This window comes from Phyllobates terribilis, unplaced genomic scaffold (assembly GCF_046119375.1).
Source record: "Phyllobates terribilis strain yellow unplaced genomic scaffold, ASM4611937v1 Scaffold_5__5_contigs__length_657084704, whole genome shotgun sequence".
In the NCBI taxonomy this organism is placed as follows: Eukaryota; Metazoa; Chordata; class Amphibia; order Anura; family Dendrobatidae; genus Phyllobates; species Phyllobates terribilis.
The window spans coordinates 506,448,989-506,468,408 of record NW_027362765.1 but is presented as its reverse complement, the minus strand read 5'-3'; the positions used below and the strand labels follow the sequence as shown (position 1 = coordinate 506,468,408).

The window sequence follows — 19,420 nt, the reverse complement described above, 5'->3', positions numbered from 1 at the left end:
GGTGACCACCGCTCGGCAGGTAGGACAGGTGACCACCGCTCGGCAGGTCGGACAGGTGACCACCGCTCGGCAGGTCGGACGCGTCACCACCGCTCGGCAGGTCGGATGCGTCACCACCGCTCGGCAGGTCGGACGCGTGGCAACCGCTCGGCAGGTCGGACAGGTGACCACCGCTCGGCAGGTCGGACGCGTCACCGCCGCTCGGCAGGTCGGACGCGTCACCGCCGCTCGGTGACCGCCGCTCGGACAGGTGACCGCCGCTCGGCAGGTCGGACGCTTGAACAATGCTCAGCAACACCATAGCTAATTAATGGTAAAAGCCTCCGCTGTGCCGGGGTCAGATCCCAATAATCAAATTAGCCTGTGAATAAGTGACCTTGGTTTTTTGAACAACCCCTTTAAGCCTCTGATAGTGACTGCTTAACCCCTGCTATGCCGAGCTGACATTTCCCTGCAGCATAGATGTGCCAGGCGCACTGGCTAGTTTATCTTACAGGGGGCGATCAGCGCTATGCCTGGACTGGGAGGACTCGTATTGTAGGTCACTGTGCACACACACTGCCGGGTGAGGGACAGCGCAATACTAGAAAGAAATCCACCATTCCCCTGCCCGTCTTCCGGGACATTACACGCTCCGTCACTGTAGCGGTCGCACCGGATGTTGTTAGCAGAACTCGTATGCGGCCCTAAAGTTGTGTCGCAAAGCCGCCTCCCTGCCGTATTCCGCAGACGTCGCTTGTGAGCAGCAGCACCATGGCTGACAGCTGGCAGGCTGCGTGTGATGCCTACCAGCGGGCGATCACGGCCTCCGAGGTCGAGTCCAAGATTGATCCGGAGAATGAGCCGTATCGCTCCAAGTACCGCGCCCGGGAATTACTGCGGGAGGTGCGGGCGCTTCTGGCTCCGGGGGCGGAGGAGGAGAGCGCGGGGCAGGGCGGCTCACAGGGGGTTGAGGAGGACCGGGGTCGGCTGCAGGCTGCGCGGCTGGCGGTCATTGAGTTCCGATTGGGCGTGAATCACACGGAGACGGAGGAGATGTCCGCGGGAGAGGAGCACCTGGTGAAGGCGGTGCGGGTGCTGGAGCGCTGCCGCATGGCGCACGACTGCGTCTCCATCTACATCCAGGCGCAGGTGGGTGACAAGGAGGCGAGACTGGGGGCTGGAGCACCTGCTAGAAACGCGTCTGCAGAGGGGGAAAGGTTGAACTCTAAATCCGGGTTAGTAAAGCCAGAATATTTATAAGAAAACTTCTCCAAACTCCCTGTTTATTATATCTGCCCCGCTCATGTCTGAGGCTGACCCTGCACTTAATGCCCCGTTCACACTGGTTTCTGCAGTGCGTTTGGGTGATTGAATCCTCCCCTAAAAATTCAGCTTCCTGCCATACTTCTGTGCTTCTCTGAGCAAGACATATTGCGGAATTTAATTTCCTTTGTGTTATTGCACTCTATGGCCTTTAGGGGGATTCAGCATGAAACACAGTGTAATCAGGGCCTTAGGTTGTGGACTGAAGCTAAAGTTATACCTCCACTGTACACTTTAAAGGGTAACTACATTTATTTCTTTTTTAAATATTGCTCAGTCTTTGCAAAATCCTGACCTTTTGTACTGCACTCTATTACCTTTTCCCTGGAGCTCCTTGCTGAAAGTTCTGTTTGCTCTGCCTTGTTCGTGCACAGGAGTAGCTGTTTTGAACTCCAGGTCCAGAGAATATCTGTACTCCTTGGTGAGCGTCTCTGCTCCCCCTGCCCCGTCTTCAGACAGTGTGTAAATAGTGTCAAGCACGGGGGAGGGGAGCAGAGACTCTCACCAAGGAGTGCAGATATTCTCTGGACCTGGAGTTCAAAACCTCTACTCCTGTGCACGAACAAGGCAGCGCAAGGAGCTCGAGAGAAAAGGAAGCAAGAACAGGTGAAAAGTACAGTACAAAGGGTCATAACCTTGTAAAGACCGAGCAATAATGAAATAATAATCACAGAAATATAATCTGAAAAATATATATTTATATTAAATATAGTGACTCTATATCTGGATACAGAGGGCCACTGTAAAAAGTGTGCCCAGGCATCCATACCGAGTCTGACCACTGATGGGGCCTATACCTCAGTGCCCACACACTGTGCCTAGCTGTAGATGGCTTTGTTCGGAGGACAGCTGCTGTCCCCTGTACACATGCTCGCTCAGTTTCACCTAGTGTGCACGTGTTTTCAATAGGGAAAAGTAGTAGGATGCGGCAGACAACGGATCTCCATGGGGACAATCGGGATGTTGAATAATACAATGTCTGATCCATCTTTTCCCTGATATTATCTGTCAGGGCAGAGGATGGACGCGCTGTGTACATTAGGTGGAGAGGGTTTATCTATCATTAATGTGTATTGTGTCTTACATGGAGGGAGAGTATGGCTGGGTGAGAGAGGCGAGGACGACGTGCTGCGAATTACTGACTCTGCTCATGAGCTGATTCTCCATGGACTACATAAGAAAACAACGGCCTTCACCTACGCCCTGCTGTCCCATTCAGCTGACAGCACTGCGGGACTATATAGTTTATCTCTTTATAGGCGTCGTGTAAATGGCTCTCATTTAAAGATGACCAGTCTGATAAGGGATGGACTTTAAATAATGAAACGATTGACTACATACCCCCCATTATCATCGCAGCACCATATGATGGCTTTACCTGATGTTGGCACACTTCTGTGAATAGCTGATACATTGTGGGGAAGGGGGGGGGGGGGGGGCAATTCCTACGCAGTCAGTGTCTGGCTTATAAAGCTGATGTTCATATACCCTGTTGGGTCTTGCTGTACTTCACCAGAACTTTCCAACAGAGAGCTTGCATGTCCCTGCATTACATTAGTATTTTTTTTTTTCTTTAGAACAATCTCGGGATTCTTTGGGCGGACAGAGGAGAGATCATCATAGCTCAGACTTACTTGGAGTCTGCGGAGTCCTTGTACTGTCAGTATATGAAAAATGTAAGTAATGCCGTAATGATCGTTCTCTAAACAGGCAACAATAGAGTTCTGGATACAGACATGGAGTGGAGGTGCAGCGTCCCCGCAGGAGCCACACAGGTACTCCTCTCCCCAGTGTAGTGTTGCCTGGCAAAGGTTTTCAGCTCTTCTGAATCCACATTCTGAACAGAAGAAAATATTCTGGAGGAAAAGCTTCTAATTTCTTACTTGTTTTTGCTCAAAAATTTACATTTTTTTTCTTTTTTTGTGTTCTACACCACTCATCAGTTATTTTTTTTTTGTTGCAATGGGGCATAGCCAACTGTAGCCCAGCAGTTTTACTATCACTTTACTTACCCCAGGGTTAGGGTTACGGTTATGATTAGGGCTAGGGTTTTGTTACAGTTGTTTTGGGATTTTTTCAAAAGTAAAGAAAAATTGATGACGATATGGCGACTAGTGTTGAGCGCAATACTAACCCTAACTACTTGAGTTTGCATCAGGTGCTCGGTTATGCACCAAGTTTCGCGGGTGCGCGAGTGACATGTTCGAGTCCCCGTCCTGCATGTTTCGCGGTTGTTATACAGCAAAAAAAAACATGCGGGGATTGCCTGCCATACACGAGCGATCCCCGTATGTCTTTTTTTGGGTGTCTAATAACCGTGAAACATGCGGGGCGGGGACTTGAGCATGTCACTCGAGCATGCGCAATACATGGTGCATACCTGAGTACCCGATGCAAACTCAAATAGTGAGCACTTGCGCTCAAGACTAATGACAGCTTATTCAATATGATGACCTAATGTTATCAAATTCTGTGTAGTACCTCTGGGTTCAAAATGTTCACTATACCCCTTGATAAAATCCTTGAGGGGTGTAGTTTCCAAAATGGTGTCACTTGTGGGGGGTTTCCACTGTTTAGGCACATCAGGGGCTCCACAAACGCAACATGGCGTCCGCTAATTATTCAAGCAAATTTTACATTCAGAAAGTCAAATGGCGCTCCTTCCCTACTGAACCCTGCCGTGCGCCCTAACAGTGGTTTTCTTCCGCATATGGGGTATCTGCTTACTCAGGAGAAATTGCACAACAAATGGTATGGTGCAATTTCTCCTGTTACCCTTATGAAAATGCAAAATTTGAGGCTGAAAAACATTTGTGTGGGAAAAATGTGAAAATGGTATTTTTACAGCTCAATGTTCTAAACTTCTCTGAAGCACCTGGGGGGTTCAAGTGCTCACCACACATCTAGATAAGTTCCCTGAGGGGTCTAGTTTCCAAAATGGTGTCACTTGTGGGGGGTTTCCACTGTTTAGGCTCATCAGGGGCTTTCCAAACGCAACATGGCGTCTGGTAATTATTCAAGCAAATTTTACATTCAAAAAGTCAAATGGCGCTCCTTCCCTTCCGAACCCTGCCGTGCGCCCAAACAGTGGTTTTCCCCCACATATAGGGTGTTGGTGTGCTCAGGAGAAATTGCACAATAAATTCTGTGGCCCATTTTCCTTGTTACTCTTGATAAAATTAAAAATTTGGGGCCTGAAGTAAAATTTGTTGAAAAAAAGTTAATGTTCATTTTTTTCCTTCCACGTTGCTTCAGTTCCTGTGAAGCACTTGAAGGGTTAATAAACTTATTGAATGTGCACTTTGAGGGGTGCAGTTTTTAGAATGGTGTCACTTTTGGGTATTTTCTGTCATAAGGCCCCTCAAAGTTACTTCAAATGTGATGTGGTCCCTAAAAAAAAATGGTTTTGTAAATTTTGTTGGAAAAATGAGAAATCGCTAGTTAAATTTTAACCCTTATAGCAATTCCAAAATTGTGCTGATGTAAAGTAGACATGTGGGCAATGTTATTTATTAACTATTTTGTGTGACATATCTCTCTGATTTAGGGGCATAAAAGTTTGAAAATTGCAAAATTTTCTAATTTTTTTTGTCAAATTTCGTTTTTTTCACAAATAAACGCAAGTGATATCGAAGAAATTTTACAAATATCATGAAGTATAATATGTCACGAAAAACAATCTCAGAATCAGCGGGATCCGTTGAAGCGTTCCAGAGTAATTACCTCATAAAGTGACAGTGGTCAGAATTGTCCTGGTCATTAAGTACATAATTTGCTCTGTCCTTAAGGGGTTAAATGAAGTAGCTCCACTTGTAAAATAAAACACATCTTATATTATGTAATACATTATATTCTTATATTGTTATACCAAGTGAACCCTGTAGCCAATCAGTGGCCGCTATTTGACTGCTGCATGCTCACTTTTTCCGCTTGTCCAAGGTTCCTCTGAAGCACATATGTCAAACTCTGGCCCGCGGGCCAAATCTGGCCCTCAGGTTGAATTGTATTTGGCCCTCAGCGTCGGGGGCTATGTGGGGCCCATTTTACTGTATGGAGGGCTATGTGGGGCCCATTTTACTGTATGGAGGGCTATGTGGGGCCCATTTTACTGTATGGAGGGCTATGTGGGGATCACAGTTGGGGCATCATACTGTGATGGTCACCAGACTTTTCTGTGGGGTTCATTAGGGTCATCATACTGTGGAGGAATTCACTGCGGGGGTATGATAATTGGCATCCTACTTTATCATCTGTATTTATTAATTCAAGTTTGTTTTTATCCTTTATTACGTATTTAAATTAGGCCATTGGGCCATATGCTTTTTACTGCTCTTACATAACATATTATTCCAGTATGCCCCATTTGTGATTATGTGCTAATTTTATTCTAAGATCTATTAATTGAAATGTACTTTGTTCATGAGACAAGCCCTTTAAGTTTGTTTCCATTATGTTTGATGATAAGGAAAAACTTCCTCTATTGTAGACATAGTCCTTCATTCAGTAAAATGGGCCCCACATAGCCCTCCATACAGTAAAATGAGCCAATTTTACTGTATGGAGGGCTGTGTGGGGCCCATTTTTTTTTTTTCTTTATTTAGTGATTTTTTTATTGGGGGGGGGGGGGTGAGATTATATTTTGGTGGCTAAACAAAAAAAAAATTTGTAAAAGAAATAAATTAACTTGTGTCACCAATTACTGTAAATTGGGCTATTTGAAATGTTGTGTTTTGCATGAGGAGCTGCAGTTTTTACTTGTACGTCTTGGGATACATATTACATTTTGATCTTTGATTATAGTGAAATTAGCAACCTTCTATGAAGCCCATTGGCGTGACATTAAATTCCTAATATATATATTCCATTCTGCAATATCAGTGTCACCACTATTGGAGGCAGATACGTATGGGAAAAAAGTGCTTGGTGCATAAAATAGTAATTCATAAAAAGTTATTTGGATTGATAATGAAAATGATATATAACACCATATGCAAATATCCAATAAAGTGCAATAATAAGTATAAATAAAGTGACCGCAAAGTGCGAAAGGAGTTCTACATATAATATGCTGCGAAATATGGTATAAATGATTGTCTCCCTTATAAGCATGTAATGGATGAGCCCTTCCTGATGTGTCCACATAAGAGACCACCCAGAAATAGTAAACATAGACTGTATCAAACAAAACACATCTCCTCAGATGTTTGCCCCGACGTGCGTTTCACCATAGCTTCATCAGGGGGCAGATCTGGTATGTGTTATTTTAATTGATTTATTAATGACCAACAAATAAGTTCAGAATGTTTTTTCTTCTTTGTCTCCTACCAGATTGGGAAGCCTCCGACTGATCCTGATGAGCACTTCACACTTGAGGAGCAAACAGTCACTGAGCAGGAGAGAGCAAAGAGGTCGGTGCTACAGTACATCACCCCCCATCTTGCTTCTTAGTAACAGATTTTGCCTAAAACTTTGACTTTCCTGTTACAGGTTTGAGAGGGTCTATACACACACACTGTACTACCTGGCGCAAGTGTACAAACACCTGAAGCAGGACGAAAAAGCCGCCCAGTACTGCCATACTACCCTGCAGAGGCAACTGGAATATGATGGCTACAGCCCAGTGGAGTGGGCAATCAACGCCGCTACTTTATCACAGTACTATCTGGGAAAGGTACCACAGCGGCCTTAACACAGTGGAAAAATGTCAATATTAATGTATTATCTGGAGAAGGTGACAGTCCGGCATTGCTGTCATATATCATAGTATAAGAAGTTATAAGGCTTTTACACTACGGCAGTACCATTCTGGAAAGGTGTCCCTACTGCCTTACTATCAGTGCATTGGGGGAAAAGGATCAATGCTGACACATTATCCCAGTATTATGTAAGAAGGGTATTAGTACTGTAATGGCCTAGTAGCACTATCTGAAAAGCACTGTTAGTGTAGTAACACTGATTTCTATCTGTAAAAGTTACTATCACTTCATATTATCAGTTCTTTTGGAAAAAGTATTAACCCCTTCACCATGGCCATCTTTTTTTCAGTTTAATTTTTTTTGCTCCCCTTAATCCAAGAGCCACAACTTTTTTTTATATATATATTTCTGTCAATATAGTCTTTATGAGAGCTTGGATGAAATATACTGATGAATGACACCATTGATTTTACCATATAGTTTGCTGGAGAACAGGGAAAAAAATTCCAAGTGCTGTGAAATTGCAAAAAAAGGTTCAATTTCACAATTGCTTTTCAGAAATTTGCATGAAAATTAAGTTTTTGCGTTGCCATTTTCCGAGACCTGTAGCTCTTACACTTTTCGGGATCTTGGGCTGGGGATGGCTTATTTTTTGTGCACTGAGCTGAAGTTTTTACTGATAGCATTTTTGGTTAGATACGATGATTTGATTGCTTTTTATTGCAATGCTGCAAAGGCCAAAAAAACGTAACTCTGGCATTTTGTTTTTTTCTCGTTACACCGTTTATCAATTTGATTAATTTACTTTATATTTTGATCAGACATTTCTGAACGCAGCGATACCAATTGTGTTGAGTTCTTTTTAATTGTTTTATTTTCAATGGGGAAAAAGGGGAAGAATTGAACTTCTGTGGGTTGTTGTTTTTTTTTTTATATTTTTGAAAACTTATTTTGGCACTTTTCACTGTACTTAATATTCCCCTTAGGAGACTTGAAGCTGAGATCGTCCGATCGCCTGGGCTATACATGCGTAGCAGTGGTTCAGCCCTGCTATGCGTAGCAGTGGTTCAGCCCTGCTATGCGTAGCAGTGGTTCAGCCCTGCTATGCGTAGCAGTGGTTCAGCCCTGCTATGCGTAGCAAAAATGACGATCTCCTATGAACGCTGAACACAAGCTGGCACTCACAGGAGGATCGTCACGACAGGCACTGGGGTCATCTGCAGACCCCTGGCTGTCACGACAACCCATCGGCTCCCCGTGATCACGTGACAGGGGTGTCAATTGGCGGCCGGAATGAAGCACTTCAGGCTGGGGTGTGTTAAATTCTGCTGTCAGAGATTGACAGTGGGATTTAACTGGTTAACAGCCACGTTTGGCTGTTAGAGGCAGATGATGACTGATTAAATCAGCTGTCATGTGCAGGGAGAGAAGCAGGCTCAGCACCGGAGCCTGCATCAGGCAGGGACATGACATACAATGTAAATATACGTCATATGCTGTGAAGGGGTTAAGGCTGCTACTCTATAAGGCTGTGTGCCCACGATGCGTTTTTTAAGCGTTTCCGCAGCGGCAATTCTGCTGCAGAAACGCTTAAAAAACGCATGGTAGAAGGCCTGCCATGTTCCCCAATGATAATCCGCATGTGCTGTGCACATGCTGCGGAAATTTCCGCTGCGGATTATCATTGCGGAAAAAAACGCAGCACTGCCAATTATTTTGCGGAAGTGCTGCGTTTTCGCCGCCATTGACTTGCATTAGAACGCGCCAATTCCGCAAGACTGCATCTGTACTTGCGTAATTGGCGCGTTCTAATGTGCGGATGGTACCCGGGTGTGGAGGAGAGGAGAGTCTCATCCACACCCAGGTACCATTAAAAAAGCTGTAAAAAAGAATAAAATAAAAAATAAATATATACTTACCTTCTGGCGGCCCGCGCTGCGCTCCTCCTTGCTTCCCGGCATGGAATGAAGGACCTGCGCTGACATCAGAGTCATGTGACGGGTCACACGACGCTGACTTTGGCAGGTCTTTCACTCTATCGCTGCCGGCAGCCGGGACCGAACGAAGCAAGACAGCGCGGGCCATCGAAGGGTAAGTATATATTTATTTTTTTATTTTTTGACATTCTCTCGGGTCACACTATATAAATCCATGCCGGTTGCATGGATTTATATAGTGTGACCAAGTTGTCAAGCACTTTCCAAGTGATGCTAAAATCGCTTGGAAAGCGCTTGTCAACCCGCATGCGGAAATGCACGTGAAGAACGCTTCACATCCGCATGTCCCTGGCAGGAAAACGCATGTACATTCCGCATGTACAATCCCCATGCGTTTTTTTTCTGCCAGGGAGATGCAGAAACGCTCAGGAAAAAATCCGGAGCATTGCTGCATCGTGGGCACATAGCTTTACTGTACTTTTTGAGGACATTTTCAGTGTTACTATACTATTACAGTGCTAAGCGCTATCAGTGCTTCTACACTTTAACAGTACCCTGCAAAAAAAGTTATCAGTGTTCCTAGAGTATAATCTGCCAAAGGTATCACTGCTAATACATTACAGTTCTGAAAAAGTAATCGGTAATGCATTAATATAGCATATCGTGATCTGATCATTGCTGCTACTGCCGCAGTAATGTCAGAGAAAGGGATCAGTGCTACTAATGTGCCATCAGCGCTGAGGCTGCAAAGATGGGCTCATGAGACTCGCGGACATTTCGTACTAATACCTTGACACACGGACATCTGAATTCGGCCTTATCACGCTGTCACAGTGGTATGTGGGGAAGATGTCGCAGAACTGCCAGAGGTTGGTCCTGTCATACTGGATCTATTCTGCGCTACTTTTCATTGTGATCTGTAAAAGTTCCAAGTGATAAAGATATAATTCTTTAGATATTCTCCACACACAAGTCTTGTCCGTGTCCCAGTAAACTTTCTGGGCTTTGCTAAGGAGCAAAAATAAACTTTTTCAGGTTGTCAGAATCTTTTTACTGTACAAGGCGCTGGTAAGTACAATCGCAGAAAGGTCCTGGTGCAGGTGGTCCTGCTCTGAGGTTCTCACTATCACCATCAAGTTATTGTTTCCCAGGTCTCTTTATTTTCCTCAGATTGTTTTATATCCTGACTTTCTCTTACTTTTCTCTCCTTATTGATAGCAATGTTACATGGAGGCCAGACACTGCCTTGCTGCATCCACTGTCATTTTCAGCAAAGCCGGACAAATACCTTTCCCTGAAGCCGCAAAAGAAAGTAAGTGAACCATAAAAGACATGTATTGTTAGTGACCTCCTCCTCCAGATCTTAGTGACTCTTTCAGATCTAGAGTCTGTTCTAGAATTAGATTAGAATCGTCATCCATCGTTGCCTTGAACCAAAAACACGGTTGTGTGAACTTGACCTGAGTGCCGTCCATGAGAAAACTGACTGTTCAGATGAGTGGATCTGCACATGAAGAAAAAAAACGCACATGCACTAGTTTTTTTTTTCTTGTGTGTTGATGAGACTTGCCCAATTAAGACTATGGGTGCGCAAAAAAAAATCGGATCGTATGCCAATCAACTGTTTAGCATTCGATTTTTACAGATACTTTGCAGTTGTTAACATAGGAAACTATATTTATTCTTGTAAATTTTAACCACTTTGTGACTTTTGACATACATGTATGTCAAATGTCTTGTGCCTGACTTTGCCCTCCATCTGACTCTAAATCCAGGCCTCCATTGGTTAATAAATTAGATTTCCATTGATGATTTTTGTGTGATTTTGTTGTCAGCACATTCAACTTTGTACAGAACAAAGTATTCAATGAGAATATTTCATTCACTCAGATCTAGGATGTGTTATTTGGGTGTTCCCTTTATTTTTTTGAGCAGTGTATCTACCTTAACCCTCCGTCACATACAATAGGCCTGACAGGCACATCTCTTTTATTTGGCGGGAGTTTTGAAATGTTTGTATTTCAGAGTTATTCGTTTTATGTTAAGTAAATGTTTTTTTTTTTGCACCTGATTATGTGTAGTCTCTTTTATTACATCCCTATGAAGGTCACTGATCACTTTTAGAGTACTGACATTGCAAACATTAGATATTATAGGTATTTTTCTAGCCTGCGCCTGACAGTCACATTGTATGTGAACTTGTTAGAACCGATATTGTATGTGACGGAGGGTTAAAATGGTATCAATAAAAACATCAGCTCAAGGCGCAAAAAATAAGCCCTCACACATCTCCATATTCCGAAAATTTAAAACGTGTCAGAACATGACGACAAAAGCAAAATTTGTTTCTTGCAAATTTCCCAAGAATTTTTCACCACTTACATAAAAAAAACAAAAAAAAAACGCTATACATGTTTGGTATCTGTGTACTCGTACTGAACTGGGGAATCCTATTACCTGGTCAGTTTTACCATGTAGCAAACATGGTAAATAAACCCAAAAATAATTGTGAAATTGCACTATTTTTGCAATTTTGATACACTGGCTATGTGGCTCACCATTTTTTTTTTTTTTTCTGAATGAAATTGGACGATTTTTTTCATACTCTTTTTAAGAACGTGGCCATAAAGCGAGAAGCTGAGGGCAGTAATATTGTAGTAAAACTGTTGGCGCTGGTAATATTAATGCTCGTTTTACATTGTGTTTTTGCAGTGTACATTTACCAGATGCATAAGGAAATGTTCTGCGTACGTTAAATCTTACATGTCTGAGGATTGGGTCTGTCTTTTTGCTGTGTGGAATAGAGCAGCCAGCAGTGCTTTTCCATACAGTGGCAGGCAGTAAAAGAATATGTATACCGTACGGTTTTATTTATTTTTATATTCTAGCATTGTGAGACATCCGTTCCAGCCTTTTGGGGCTCATGTACATGTTCCTACGACCCCCTGCTTTATGAGGTCTGATAGTGCACCCTTCTTTTACATAACTACTGACCATTTTCTTTTTGACTTTTGAAGCCGATGAATCGGAACAGGAGCGTCTGGATCATCTAAGACAAAACAAGGCCGAAATAGCCCGATGCTGGGTGAAATATTGTCTCAATTTATTGGCAGACGCTCGTAAAAAGTTGGAGGTAAGGTGTTTTTTTTGTTGTTTTATTTATTGAATCATCAGTGATTACTAGCTTAAGAACAGTAGACAGGTACAGTTGCAGAATATGCCTTATCCACAAAAAACATAAAACGATCATGCATATACACTGTTCATAGGAGTGACTTTCAAATCCCAATAACACCCCCCAGCCAACACACCCCACCCTTTATTATGCCGGATTGAATATTGAATACCTCAATCTGTCTCTGAGTGAAAACAGAATCGTATAAAGTGTTTTAATAAACACACCAGCACTAATAAGTTGAAGCTTACTTCCAACGCCAATACTTCAGATATATATCATTTTCTTCATTAGGATTGTATTGTTTAATCCCCAAACTATTTGATCAATCAAGGGAGGGCTTCTTGCTAGCCAGTGTTTGGCAATAGTCTTCTTTACATGGTAGAATATTTTGGCTATGGCTAACTGCCCTAGAGAAGATCCTCCGATCTCTAGACCCAGGATGCATGACTTAGGATTAATGGAAATTGGAGTGCTAAAGACCTCACTAATTAGTCTTCCGAAATTCTCCCATAGCTCACCCAAATGAGAATGTGACCAAAACATATGGATCAAACCTGCTCCCTTTTCCCTACAACAGGGACCACAATCGTCAGCTCTAAGAACCATCCCATATAGTGCTTTTGGGGTTCTATAGACTCTATGAATCAATAAAAGTTGTGACCTCCTCTGGGCTGTGATGATCGATATCTGGCTTGTTGAGTCCAAGATGTCCTCCTATTCTGCCATTGATATATGTCCCACATCTCTCTCCCACCCATTTTTGACTGCGGTCAGAAGATCACTCAGAATTCTTGGTGACAGAGTTATACATCAAGGAGATAGTTTTACCCCTCACAATATAGTCTAGTATCCCGTTGACTGAGACGGAGAGATCAGAAACCGTTTCCTGTGCTCTTACCGCATTCCTTAATTGTAGATATCTGAAAAATTCCAAATGACTCAAGTTGAATTCATGTTTTAGTTTAAAGGAGTAAAAAATTACCATTCCAATACATTGATACAAATACCTCAGGCCTTGTTGTTTCCACTCCCCAACCCCTTCCAAATGTAGCAGTTCCCTCAAGCAAGGGTTATTCCATAGAGGGGTATACTTAGAGCAGGGATGTCAAACTCAAACACACAGCGGGCCAAAATGAAAAGCATGAACAAATTTGCGGCCCAACCAGTATACAGAATAATGGGCCCCACATAGTCCTCCATACAGTATAATGAGCCTCACATACTGGTAATTTCCCCCAAGCACTCACTTTATTTCTAGCTTTGATCACCAGGGAATTCAGATTTAGAGGGATATAATCATTAGTCTGTTTTGTAATATAGATAACAAGATATTTAAACTTCTGCATTATTGGAATGTTTAATATACTCTCCGACCACACTATATCTCTTGCATCTAAGGGAAGTGTCACAGATTTTGACCAGTCTATTGAGCGCTCCGAAAAGGTCCCATACTGACCTATTATCTTTGTGATAGGAAGGGAAGTACTAAAACAGTAACATCCTCAGCGTATAATGTGATCCTTTCTTCCTTGTTACCATACGTAGCACCCTCTAGTCCGGGATGTTTTTTAATAAGGCACGCCAATGAAATGTCAAGAAATGTCATGAGCTGACTTTTTACACCAGTGATTTCTATTAGAAGACCCCGCTGGTATTGTGGAGCTCTTTAGAACAAACCCTTTGGTCACACATGTTGGTAAAGACAGGCTGCATGGTGAGGGGCCATATATTATACCTCTGTGGAAATGGGAGTGAATGATCTGAATTCAGTGAGGTCTTTCCAATACTTTTGTCCATAAAGTGAATATTTAAGGTGTCAATTTAATTAATCTATTCGACAATTTTGCATAAGAAGCTGAACCCCAGTATTATGGCAGTATCTGAATCACTCACCTTAGATATGGGAGCATCCTAAGGACAACCTGGAGGACTGAAGGGGGAGGAATGTAGGGGGGCTTGCATTACTAGCTGGCACTGGATGGGCACAAAGCTTTTTCTGCTAATTTGCTTTTTGGAAATTGCAATCAAGGACAAGAGTGCATGTAAAAAAGCTTAAACAGGCCGCATGTGGGCATACCTCAGGTATTGTCTTAAAAATGGCAGCACCAGTGATCACATATCAAAAGGCAAAGTGCATGATCCTCCTGTTTAATGTCACAATATCAAGAGTTAGAATGACTGGAATGGGAGTAAGCTGTATATTCATGTATTACTTTCTTGGCCGTCCCATCATTCAGGAACATTTTTTATGCGGAGCAATATGAAGATATTATCAAGGCTGTGGAGTTGGTAAGCCAAACCTCCGACTCCTCAATTTCCACAACACCGACTCCACAACTGCGACTGCCTAATACATGGCTCATGTTTAAGTGATAAATTTACTGTAGCACAGATTCAGGTCCGCTAAAAGTCTAGACCCTTAGATCAGGAATAGGACAGACATTTATAGGACATTTCATAACTTTCCCAAATCCTTATGAAAAAAATATTCCCCACAAACTGCATTGAACTACTGTACCCAATTTATTATATATTTTAGGAGTCTGAGTCGGTCCATTTTATACCGACTCCTACTCCACCAAAATGAGCTACGACTCCAACTCCACAGCCCTGCTTACTATACACTCCTATTTTACTATTTAAATACTTGCTTGTTTTAACTTTTCTTTTTTTTTGACCTTAGGATAACATAGGTGAACTCGATGTTGACCTTCAGGAAGAACTTAAAGCTGAACGTAAAAAGCACGAAGATGAGAAGGAAAAAGGCCGGAAGAGGGCAGTGCTGTTTGGATCAAGTGACCTATATGATTCCATTTTAGCCGTGGAAGAAAAAGTAGACTGCTCACTCCCACTGGACTTTAAAGAAGCGAGAGAGGTTTTTCTCGTGGGGCAAAATTATATTAATGAAGCCAAGGAATACTTTCAGCTTGATGGACATGTCACCGACCATATAGAAGTCATCCAGGACCACAGCGTCCTGTTTAAAGTACTGGCCTTCTTTGAGGAAGACTATGAGCGGCGATGTAAAATGCACAAGCGCAGAGTAGATATGCTGGAACCGTTATGTAAAGAGTTAAACCCGCAGTACTATCTTCTCATCTGTAGACAGCTTCAGTTCGAGATGGCAGACACCTATTACGAGATGATGGACTTGAAGGTAGCCATCGGAAATAAACTGGACGAGATGGACTCTCACACCATCAAGAAAATCAACAGCCTGGCGCAGTCAGCAATCAAGTTCTATGAGATGTTTTTGGATTCCTTGAGAAGCCCAGATAAGAAGTTCCCTGACAAATTGGAAGAGGATGTTGTCCGTCCTGCGCTAGTAGCCAAGTTCCATATTGCACGTCTTTATGGAAAGCTCATTACAGCTGATGGAAAGAAACAGTTGGAAAACATGCAGATATCGCTCAACTATTACTCATTTGTAGTAAATTACTGTGCAGACCATGAGGAGGCCATCAAGTCAGTGGAGACAGAGCTGGAACTCGCCACGGAAATGGTGGCTCTCCTCCCTGCTCAGATGGAAAGGCTAAGGATACAGTTATCCTCCTTCTCCTGAGCTGCACTGTAAGATTAGTGATTTACATGTCTATTTATTGCTACTAATACTCTACCACCTTACCATTAAATATGTCCAAAGCAAAAAATGCAGAAGTGGAGTATTTGGTTGGGTTTTTTGTCAATGTTTTTATGTTATTGTATATTTTACTTTGCATGCATTAAATGCACTACGTACTTGTACTCCTTACTGAGGAACCGAGTAACAATGTAACACGAAGCCATCTTATGGTATTGTTAACATACAAAAAATGAAATAATCATAATGATGGATGATTGAGAGATATGTATTCTGTATGATATAAATATGAACAAATCTAGAAATATGCATGTACACAGATCAATTAAAAAAAACTTACTGTTTATTAGTTGTACTTTGCCTGCAAGAAAAAGTTATGTTTTTGCCATATTAAAGGGAACGTGTTATCAGAAATTGACCGACAGTTGAAATCCAGTTTTTATGTTAAATGTAGTTTGGAGAACAAAAAAGAAAATGTGGTCAAGATTGACAAAGTCAGACAAAGCTTCGATCTACAAGCCGCTCGGCCGCCCAACCCCCCTCACCCAAATGTAGTTTCTCCCCCATGACAGAAGATGTCCTCTCCTCTCTGCTAGCTCACTCACACCTCACCACCTGTGCCCTCGACCCCCTCCCCTCCCACCTCATCCCTAACCTCACCACTGTCCTCATCCCCGCCCTAACCCATCTTTTCAACCTATCACTTAAATCCGGCACTTTCCCATCATCCTTCAAGCATGCCACAATCACATCCATCCTCAAAAAACCGTCCCTTGACCCTGCAATAGTCTCCAACTACCGCCCGATATCTCTCCTCCCTTTTGCCTCAAAATTACTTGAACAGCACATTCATGCCGAGCTGTACTCCCACCTCTCCTCCTCCCTCTTCGACCGCCTTCAATCCGGTTTCCGACCCCACCGAAACAGCCCTAACTAAAGTCACCAACGACCTACTGACCGCCAAGAGCAAGCGACACTACTCCATCCTCCTTCTCGACTTCTCCGCCACCTTCGACACAGTCGACCACCCCCTCCTACTCCACATCCTAGAATCCCTTGGCATCACTGACCTAGCCCTCTCATGGATCTCCTCCTACATAACGGACCGGACTTTCAGCGTCACCCACTCCCACACCTCATCCTCGCCCCACCCCCTTTCTGTTGGAGTTCCCCAAGGCTTAGTCCTGGGACCACTACTCTTCTCCGCATACACCCTCGGCCTGGGGAAACTCATCGAATCCCACGGCCTCCAATACCACCTCTACGCTGACGACACCAAGCTCTACCTGTCTGGCCCCGACATTTCCGCCCTACTATCCAAAATTCCCCAATGCCTATCCGCCATCTCATCCTTCTCCCCCCGATTCCTCAAACTCAACATGGACAAGGTCGAGATAATCGTCCCCCCCCCCCCCAACCGCTCTCCCCAGCTCCACAACATATCCATCACAATCAACGACTGCACCCTCTCACCCGTCTCCCACGCCAAGTGCCTCGGAGTAATCCTCGACTCCTCCCTCTGCTTCAAGCCCCACATCGAAGCCCTCACCACCGCCTGCCGACTCCAACTGAGGAAAATTGCCCGAATCCGCTCGTTCCTTGATCAGGACTTGGCAAAAGCGCTTATCCACGCCCTCATCATCTCCCGTCTCGACTACTGCAACCCCCTGCTCACTGGCCTCCCCGCTTCCTCCCTCGCACCTCTCCGCACCATCCTCAATTCCGCTGCCCGACTCATCCAGCTATCTCCCCGTTTCACCCCCGCCTCCCCCCTCTGCCAAGCCCTTCACTGGCTCCCCATTGCCCTGAGATCACGGTTCAAAACCCTAACCCTAACATACAAGGCCATACATAACCTGTCCCCTCCCTACATCTCCGACCTGGTTTCCAGATATGTCCCCCCGCGTGATCTTCGCTCCTCTCAAGAACTTCTCACCTCTCATTTCCTCCTCCCACAACCGCCTACAAGACTTCTCTCGTGCATCCGCCATACCCTGGAACTCTCTCCCCCATCACATCCGACACTCCCCTACCCTGGGAACCTTCAAGAAAAACCTCAAGACCCACCTACAGCCCACACTGAGACCCATCCGCTACACCATCTCACCCTCTCCTCTCCCCTTCCTCCTGTCTCCCCACCCACCCCCTATAGACTGTGAGCCCTTGTGGACAGGACCCCCTGCCCTACTGTACCAGTGCGCCTCGTTTGATGTTTCATGTTCGTGTCCCTGTCTGCCCCTACACTTGTAAAGCGCCATGGAACCTAATGGTGCTATATAAATATTTAATAATAATAATAATAATAATGTGGTCAATTCTTTTAATTCTTCACATCTTGATCTGTATTAGAAAAAAAAACAAAAAAATGGTAGCTTCATATTTTGGACACACCTTCTCATTGTTTGGACACACCTTCTCATTTAAAGATTTTTCTGTATTTTCATGACTATGAAAATTGTGCATTCACACTGAAGGCATCAAAACTATGAATTATGACATGTGGAATTATATACTTAAAGGGTGAAACAACTGAAAATATGTCTTATATTCTTGGTTCTTCAAAGTAGCCACCTTTTGCTTTGATGACTGCTTTGCACACTCTTGGCATTCTCTTGATGAGCTTCAAGAGGTAGTCACCGGAAATAGTCTTCCAACAATCTTGAAGGAGTTCCCAGAGATGCTTAGCACTTGTTGGCCCGATTGGGTTCAGGTCTGGTGACTGTGGAGGCCAGGTCATCTGGTGTAGCACCCCATCACTTTCCTTGGTCAAATAGCCCTTACACACCCTGGAGGTGTGTTTTGGGTCATTGTCCTGTTAAAAAATAAATGATGGTCCAACTAAACGCAAACCGGATGGAATAGCATGCCGCTGCAAGATGCTGTGGTAGCCATGCTGGTTCAGTATGCCTAATTTTGAATAAATCCCCAACAGTGTCACCAGCAAAGCACCCCCACACCATCACACCTCCTCCTCCATGCTTCACGGTGGGAACGAGGCATGTAGAGTCCATCCATTCACCTTTTCTGTGTCGCACAAAGACACGGTGGTTGGAACCAAAGATCTCAAATTTGGACTCATCAGACCAAAGCACAGATTTCCACTGGTCTAATGTCCATTCCTTGTGTTCTTTAGCCCAAACTTGTCTCTTCTGCTTGTTGCCTGTCCTTAGCAGTGGTTTCCTAGCTACTATTTTACCATGAAGGCCTGCTGCACAAAGTCTCCGCTTAACAGTTGTTGAAGAGATGTGTCTGCTGCTAGAACTCTGTGTGGCATTGACCTGGTCTCTAATCTGAGCTGCTGTTAACCTGCGATTTTTGAGGCTGGTGACTCGGATAAACTTATCCTCAGAAGCAGAGGTGACTCTTGGTCTTCCTTTCCTGGGGCGGTCCTCATGTGAGCCAGTTTCTTTGTAGCGCTTGATGGTTTTTGCAACTGCACTTGGGGACACTTTCAAAGTTTGCCCATTTTTTCGGACTGACTGATCTTCATTTCTTGAAGTAATGATGGCCACTCGTTTTTCTTTACTTAGCTGCTTTTTTCTTGCCATAATACAAATTCTAACAGTCTATTCAGTAGGACTATCAGCTGTGTATCCACCTGACTTCTGCACAACACAACTGATAGTCCCAACCCCATTTATAAGGCAAGAAATCCCACTTATTAAACCTGACAGGGCACAACTGTGAATGGAAAACCATTTCCAGTGACTACCTCTTGAAGCTC

The 19,420-nt window shown here is 43.7% G+C and overlaps 1 protein-coding gene across 1 annotated transcript; it reads left to right on the top strand.

Moving 5' to 3' along the window:
• Positions 1-607: 607 nt before the first annotated feature.
• Positions 608-15,948, top strand: KIFBP (kinesin family binding protein). Its single transcript, XM_073685620.1, has 7 exons — positions 608-1,131; positions 2,883-2,981; positions 6,634-6,713; positions 6,793-6,976; positions 10,157-10,250; positions 11,956-12,071; positions 14,800-15,948. Exons 1-7 carry the CDS (start codon positions 754-756, stop codon positions 15,676-15,678), a joined length of 1,830 nt encoding a protein of 609 aa, XP_073541721.1. The 5' UTR covers positions 608-753; the 3' UTR covers positions 15,679-15,948.
• Positions 15,949-19,420: the final 3,472 nt, after the last annotated feature.